We start from the raw sequence: 8,406 nt of genomic DNA, 5'->3' as shown, positions 1-8,406 counted from the left end.
CGAGCCCTGGGTATGGAAAAATCCTTGGTAGGGAGCGCTTCCCCCCGAATGGGGCCCTACGCGGCGCGAATCCGGATATAGTCGGGCTCCAATACGGGTACCGGACACCGGATGGGAAACCCAAAAAAGAAAAATAATTCTTTGTGCATTATTCTCAAACATTGAAGGTCTCATCGCTCCCTCTCTGCCTTCTTGACAAGGAGTAGCTTCCTGTAAGAATTTATTTGTTATTTACACCAAAATATCAAAATATACTAATTTATGATGATTAAGTGATACACCGAGGTGTTAAAGTGTATTAATTACTAATATAATTAGTTGATAATAAATACGTGAAAATATGTGTCATGTATCCATTCTATTTGTGGAAATCTAAATGCGGGTAATCTTTCTAATTTTACCCTTCCTTCGTATACTACTCTTGAGATTGTACATAATCCTGTTATATCCTCGAGGGGTCGTTTGGTATGCGGACTAAATTATCCCGGAATTATAATCATGAGATTATAATCCCTAGATTAATTTATCTCACCCGAGAAATGGGATAAAATAATATCAAATTTGATGGGATAAGGTGGAATAAGATGGAATATCCAGGATTAAGTTTGGGGCAAAGTTAACCAAACATAGTATAAATTTACCACACTTTATCACACCTTATCCAGCGTACCAAACGGTCCCTGATAGTATTAGTATATACGCAAGGTAAGATCACAAAGTTCAGCAGAAGCACACCATAGTGATATTCAGCAGAAGCACCACAAAGTTTTCCCTACTCCCACAAAATTTAAGACAACCCTCTTGGCAAACATATCGAGCATTTAATCAGGATTTTATAATGGAACCTCAGTTATTACTTATGAGGAATGGCAAACGGGATGGGACGGGGTAGCCGAGTAGGTGAAGTCTCACCCTGCAAAAGGTTTAACCCGCCCCGCTTAGCATTTTTCTCTGTTTTAAAGAGACTGTTAAGTCTGTTAGCGATGTTAGCCTGAAGACTAAAAATGGAACATCATTGCTCCGTTTGCAATGTAGAATCAAAGGACAAAAGAGCATGACAAACATGAAAGTATTTATTCATAACTGAATTGATTGATGGAAGCTAAATAAATACAGAATGAAGACCCTTAGGATCTTTGAGTTTGACAAGGAAACTATGGAACAAAAATTATACCACTTAGCATCTTGCAGCCATGTTGTACAGCTCTATTCACACACCTCAGCCGGACTATTTTCGAAGTCAGATGTAATCCCTAAAAGAATTTAACCAAGGGAGGTAACTTGAACCTTAATCTTTTCCACTTGCTCTTAGCCAACGACGGATGCAAGCTTAGCACATGCTCTGGCATGAAATCATGCCTTGTAATAATACCCACAACAGGTACTCTCTGCAAACAAGAGAACAACAATTTCTAAACGCAGTCAAAGAAGATGAATATACATTCACTGGGAGAACAAACAGAAAACATGATCTACGAAATGTATTTGGCTCCAAGAAGTAACACGTGCATTATCAACATGGTGGATGAAATAGGAAGAGTAAATTAAGATTTAACATTTAGGCAACTGTTAAAACTTAATCCCACGAGAAGAGGATGGGAATGTTGACGGAACCAAGAAACAAACAAGATGTAGAAAGAAAAAGAAAACTAGGAACTCAAAGATCAGAAGTGTTTCATATCAAATACCTGAAAAAGCACAAGGTGTTGGTGAAAGAATGCACTCATGAATGAATATAAACAGGTACCCAAGTCATAAACTAATGCACAGATAGATACTTCAGGTTATGCTAATGCATCTTTTATCGACTGCTGAATTATTTTTAGGAACAAGATATAACTTCCAAGAAGATCATCAAAAAAGAATTTGCAAGAGAAAAGATGAGAAACAGTTCTTACCCCGGAAACCTTGGGTATTACCAGCAGATGCCTTAAACCAACTTCCCGGAAGAGCACAAGAGCCTTCGCCAAGGACATAGTCTCTACAACAGTGTAGGGTGAAGTGTTACAAAAAGGATGCAGATCTATAAACATATCCATCTCTTCATCTGTCAATTGTATATTTTCCACTCTGTCTCCATGGTCTAAACCCTTCTTTGCAAAATCATCAGCTGAAAAGTGGTTAAAGGCATCGGATCCAGCAGGTACAGGATCTCGAATAAATGCTTTTTTCTTTAGCAATTCAACGAGATGTGCACGAAGTATCAAACCAAATAGAACTGGTGAATGGGAAAGCGGGGGCTCATCCACCACCGGGAAACCATTATGCCCTGTAGTTTTGAGGACATGAACTATGTTGCCAACTTTCTCAATGCCACTGAAGAGCTGGAGTGGGCTTGTGACCACATCACAGACTGCCAGTTGTCTCAAATAAGGTTCAGCATGACTTTCCAAGTAAGGGAAACCCTTCAACTTCATTATGAGATCATATATATTCCCATTAAAGGTATCAGCTACAGTTTTGGATATAAGAAGAACTAGCATCATTAAAGGCAGCAAGAGGAGGTCATTAGTCAACTCTAGGATAATTACGCATAACGAAACTGTCATTCTCATAGAACCCCCAAGAAGGGCAGCTGAACCTAAAACAGCAAACAGGCCATGGTTAAGAGTCGAGTGCGAACCAAACATCATCCCAATAAATCGACCATAAGCGGCACCTGTCACAATGACAGGCACAAAGAGACCTGCCGGTGCGACTATCCCATAACTAAAGATGCTCAGGAAAAAACAGGTGATAAAGAACATTAGCATCGAAAGATGGTGAAACTCAGCATCAGTATCCTTGCTGAAAAGGTTTTTGATTGCATCATCATTTGTGTTGAAAAATAGACTGGCAAGATCATTGTAGTGACCTGGAGGACATTGAAACTTCTTATAGTTACCATTCCGTCCAATTGTGGGGCAAGGTTCTGATGTATCTGAAGGGCAAGGGCGGCAAGACGCCAACCATGGTAATCCAAATAGAAGACAAGATGTGAAGATGGAGATTGCAAGAGCTAGAACTATTTTATAAGCAGCTCCTCTCCTGAAACCCGGAAAAAAAAAGGAGCGACATGAATATTTTGAACTTTATCATGCCTTGAAGAAAAAAGAATATGAAAAGCTAAAAGTCAAAGCAAGATCATACTCGTTAATTCGGTTATAAATCCGCAGAACCCTATCCTGTAAAAAGTTGTATAAACTTCCCCATATGCCTCCAAAAACTGCTAGAAAAAGAACAGGAGGCACATCCCAGATCTGATATGCGCTATTAGCTGACGTGACATCGAACATTATGAGACCTCCTTTACCAAAGAGTCCACATTTGCCACTCAAACAAACATCAATCAAAGCCCGAAGCACAATTGCAACCACAGCCGTAGTGAAAAAGGCTCTCCACAAGAGAGCACTTCTCCACCTGCATCACAAAAGAAGTGCTTACAATGTCAAAAACAAAAGGGAATCAACACAGAAGTATGAGAATTATATTAATTCTCAGAAAGATCACTTCTCAAAAAATAATATATACATAATAAATACTACAGCTACATTTCCTAGTTGAAGATCTATATTTGAATCAACTCATGTAGATGTCAAAGCAATTACCGTAATACTAAAAATACTAAGCTCTTAAAAAAGAATCAACGCAGATGTTTGGTAATCAAACTTGGCTAATATCAGGTAATATACAGTTGCGTCAAGTAAAATCTGAGCATATTTAAATTCCCCTATAAAACCGCTTTCTATCACAGAGGAAGTAAATGCAGTGTGTTGGGTGCTGAGGTGTATTAGGGAGTCTTATGCATAATTAAGGGGAAAAAATAGATATTCAGATAAAACAAACAAATCTAAGGTATAATGATTAAGGCTTCTCTCTCTCATAATTGTCAATCTAGGAAATTTTACAAGTCCATATCCTCTCCCACGGTCTCAATCTGAGAATTCCAACGTCCATGCACGACATCTTTTGTTGAAGAGCTACAATAACTGCTTCAGAATATTCCATCCTTTAGGTATAAATTATAACTTAAAAGAGAAAGTGCAAGCCACCAACTATAAGGCAATCCCAAAAAGCCATATTTGTTGGATGCTGAAGTCAATTTAAATATCGACGTCATGCATAATATCAACCATACAAGAGAGAAAAATCTACTATAATCTTAGTAACACAAATATAGCGATAAGGACTATTATCTCCCGGAAACCTTTTGGTCTACTAAGAATCAGATAAAGCATGTACATTTTTTTAAATATACCAAGATGTCATTTCTTCTAGAGCGAACAACAGACCACCAACAGGAGCTCGAAAAGCAGCAGCCATCCCAGCAGCTGATCCACATGTTACGAGATCCCGTCGATCTCTATCGTTTTTAAAATACTTCAGCCATTTCCAAGTCAATCCATACTTCTTTGAACCGCCTTGACCCATTAGTGCTGCAATGCAAGCACCTGTGTGAACCATGGGACCTGCTTTTCCAATTACAAGAGATCCTGATACGGTAGAAATGCTACCAACAATCTGTTCATCAAAGTTTCAAATAAGAACATTTATGAAGCATAGGATGAGGAGGAAAAAATGTATGTATCGCTCGGGCTAAGCTTGAACAGAATTCTCTTTCAAATAACAATCGCCTAGCTTCATCTGATGCCAGTGCTGAAAATTAACATCAAGGCCTAGATGTTTCTTGGGGAGCTCTAGATTTCACATTACAAAGAAGTTGCTCTGTGTCCAAACAAGTTGCTCTACTATCTATACCACGTAAAAACCTAAAACTCATCCAAAATCACTTAAGAGCATTCGTGAAAATATTATTTCCATAAACCAGAATCTGTCTCGCCTTAAAAGTGCAAATAAAAGTAATGCCCTCCTCTCTGAGCTCACTTATGTAGTATGAAAGGCAAATCCACGTATGATATTAATTGATCAACCATGCAATTCTCATAATCCACAACTCATGCAATCATTCCCCAACACATAATCCACCACCAACCCAGAACAAAAACATTTGTAGATAAATGCAAAAACTGGATTGTGAAAAAAAAAGCATTCAAATGAAAAAGCAATTCAAGGTCACTTTACCTTGACAAACAACGTTCTTAGAGAAAATATTGCTGGTGCATCTACACCATTCAAGTAAGCCTTAACTTCAGGTATACCTGAACCAGCAGCCTCTGGTGCGATAAAAGCGGTAATTAGGCTGGCAAATAATGTCAATCCGAAATTGGAAGATGCAAATACAAGAAAAGCCGTTGTATACCTGTTCCGATATTACATAAATCAGTCACCTCAAAAAACATATTTATAAAAGAAAATCAAATATTTTCTATTTATAAATATAACAGATATCATAAATATTCCACTCCACAAACTTAGAACACAGAACAGGGTTATTTCCCATATTCCACAGTTAAGTTACCCCAGAAACACATATAAATATATTTATATGAACATCAAATTCCAGTCAGTAACTTGAAAGAACAACAGGGTTAATATCAGGCTTGTGTAAGGAATTTGTTATATTATTGAAGTATAAGAACTTCAACTGTGATGAAATAGCAGCAGATATCAGTCATTGGCAGGGGAATATTGTATTATATAATTAAATAATCTCAACATACAATCAAAGCCATAGGTGGGTATTAAATGAGAAGTTATGAATGAAAGAGAAGTTACCTTCTCGCTAGCATCATATTAGAGGTAACCACAAATTTCGTTCCAGCAATGTTCTCAACTGCAAGATTGTTACAGAAACCAACAAGGCCGACAAGCAATCCAATGAAAAAGCACATCATCCATTTCATGAATATGTACTGCAATGTCTGAATCTTCTCTCCCCTCCTCCAATCTTGCTTGAAATAATCATTCTCTGAGATTCTTCAACCAGGCAATCATCATTATTAGGCTTCACTTATTTGCCAAACTGATCACAGAAAGGGAAAGAAAGAGGAAGCATTTCCACAGATAATAGAAAGAAACTGGAATTAAAAACAGTCTTTATTTTGGGATCAATGAAGTGGGGCGAGAACCATTAGATTTCAAGTTCAAATCCCGGTGGAGACAAAAACATTAGGTGATTTCCAATCTGTCCAAACCTTAGTGGGCAGGGTTACCCGATACTTTTGTTGGTGGGAGATAGTAGGTATTGGGTAGAATTTGTCGAGGTGCACGGAAGTTGGCCTGGGCACTACCGACATAAAAAAGTCTTTATTTTGCAAGCTCCAACTGTATCTTTTTTTTATAAGGTAAAGTTTTATTGAAAAACAGTACCAAGATAGTACGTCAGCAAATACAAAAGGTAGGACTTGTTTTACATAACATAATCAGAGATTCTAACAAGTTAAGCATATCATTCAAATTCAAAGCTAAATTCCCTTCCATCCAATAGTACAAATTCTGCATACATCTATATTTAACAACAGAGATCATCTCTTCTTATCTTCAGAACATCTCCTATTTTTTTAAATCCATATAGTCCAGGCAAGGCACAGAGGAGATCCAAATGTTCTTGTGAAATCTACCAGTATAATATGTCTTCCAACTGTATCTTCCTTACCATATTCAATTTTCTTTTTGCGATACCAAACAAATCTTTGATGTAAATACTCATACGAATTTGGCTGAATACAATAATAATAAGCAAAAATATCAAAATTCTAATCCAAATTATTCTACTAGACTACCAAAAGTCAAAATATAGATGAGTCTTAAGCTAATATATATTCTTTTTATTTTCACCACAAATACATGAACTTGCAAGAGCAAAAAAGTGATCTTTTTTTATGATAACCGAAAAGTTCCCCAGGGCCAGCGGCACATGATTCGAACTCGGGTGACCACTTAAATACCAGGCTTTTGTCACATCACGTGCTCGTACCACTAGACCACAACCTTGGGCACAGAGTAAAGAGTGATCTTTTTTTTTTTTGTGAATTGTGGAATTGTTCTTTCCTATCTCTTATATTCTCTCAAACTCCTAGTAACATACCGAAACTCCAACCAATATGCATCGGATAATTACATACATCTCTAAATTTTCTAAGCATAGAACTATCGACCCCTAAGAAACTGAATTTTCCACAATATAATCAGTAGAACTGTAGATATAGACATGATTAGAATAGCTACTATCACAAAGTTATTTATTTATTGAAACAAAAAGGAGTACTAAAGCAACTTAAACTTCACGAATAACGACACTCGACCGACCATATATACTTCGTGTATGCTATTGCAAATTACACACACATTACAAGTTACAACATACATACAAACATTGGAGCCAGGTAGACCGTACACACACAGAGAGATAATTTAGTAATTTAGAAGAAGGAGACAGACTCGTAATCGAGGCTTTCGATTGGGCAGACATTGGAGCCGACGATGGCGACCTGAGAAGTGGTGTTGGATGCTGATCGCCGGAGGCCGTTGAGTAGTAGTGGCTGAGTGAGAGACTCCTCGTCTGCCTCCTCCTCCGGCGCCGGCGCCGTTACCGGTAAACCATTAGGAGCTGGAGAGATGAGTAGGGACATAGGTAGGAGTAAGGGTAGGGGTAAGGGTAGGGGGTGGGTGGTGGGTGGTTCAGGTAGTTGGTGTTTAATGGCAGTTACGGAAGAAGAAGAAGAGATGAAGTTGGGATTGTATCTTTATTTCAGCTCCCAAAGAGACTAAAAGGATTTCTGTCTCCTAGTAGTGTTTGGACAATATTTTAAAAAATCACTTTTTTCGATAATTTTTTGTTTTTTTCATGATCAGTATTTGATCATGGAAATTGTCTATTAAAGATGAATTTCAAAAATTTTAAAGACTCTAAAAAAAACCGCTTATCAAAATTTTTACTTTGTCCCTTCGGATGTTCCAGTTATTTTGGAGGACGGTCATCCATACAGATAACATGAGATCAATCCCCTAAATGCCTTTTGGATTGAGCATGTCGCAGGGCTTGCCTAGTGTGGTTCACATCCTGGTTTGCAGACAATTATACAGTGGGGGGTTTACCCAGTACGCACAGAGTGCTCACTCGAAGTACAGAGGCTGTAGCGGTTGCTGTTTTTCCTGGGGTTCAAAAAAAATTACTTCAGATCACTCACAAAAATTCAAAAACAACCCAATATATTCATGTCCAAACGCAACTCTAATTTTCAATATCATTTTCACTTGAAAAAAAAAATTAAAATTTTACAATTCTTATGTCCAAACGCCCACTTAATTAAACTGAAAAACAAATTATTTAAAATTAAGTTTTTTTCTTTAACCATTTGAAGTTAAGTTGAAATTTGAAAATTGTTTTTATAGAAGCTTATTACAAATTAAAGCTGAATTTAGAATTTAAATTGGATAGCTTCACTTTTAAAGTTTTTAGAATTAAATTAATACATAAAATAATATTTCTGGATCTCGAAGACGAAATATTCTATTTTAATATAG

General features: G+C 37.2%; 1 protein-coding gene across 1 annotated transcript; it reads right to left on the bottom strand.

Moving 5' to 3' along the window:
• On the bottom strand, window positions 1,056-7,618 carry LOC109225744 (putative chloride channel-like protein CLC-g). The gene is made up of 7 exons (XM_019390515.1): window positions 7,321-7,618; window positions 5,656-5,856; window positions 5,062-5,239; window positions 4,238-4,500; window positions 3,130-3,399; window positions 1,899-3,027; window positions 1,056-1,388 (listed from the first exon to the last, which is right to left on the bottom strand). The coding sequence occupies exons 1-7, from the start codon at window positions 7,509-7,511 to the stop codon at window positions 1,254-1,256; spliced, it is 2,367 nt and encodes a 788-aa protein (XP_019246060.1). The 5' UTR covers window positions 7,512-7,618; the 3' UTR covers window positions 1,056-1,253.

Source organism: Nicotiana attenuata, chromosome 5, assembly GCF_001879085.1.
Source record: "Nicotiana attenuata strain UT chromosome 5, NIATTr2, whole genome shotgun sequence".
NCBI lineage: Eukaryota > Viridiplantae > Streptophyta > Magnoliopsida > Solanales > Solanaceae > Nicotiana > Nicotiana attenuata.
The sequence above is the reverse complement of the archived record's forward strand: the minus strand, read 5'-3'. Positions and strand labels throughout refer to the sequence as shown.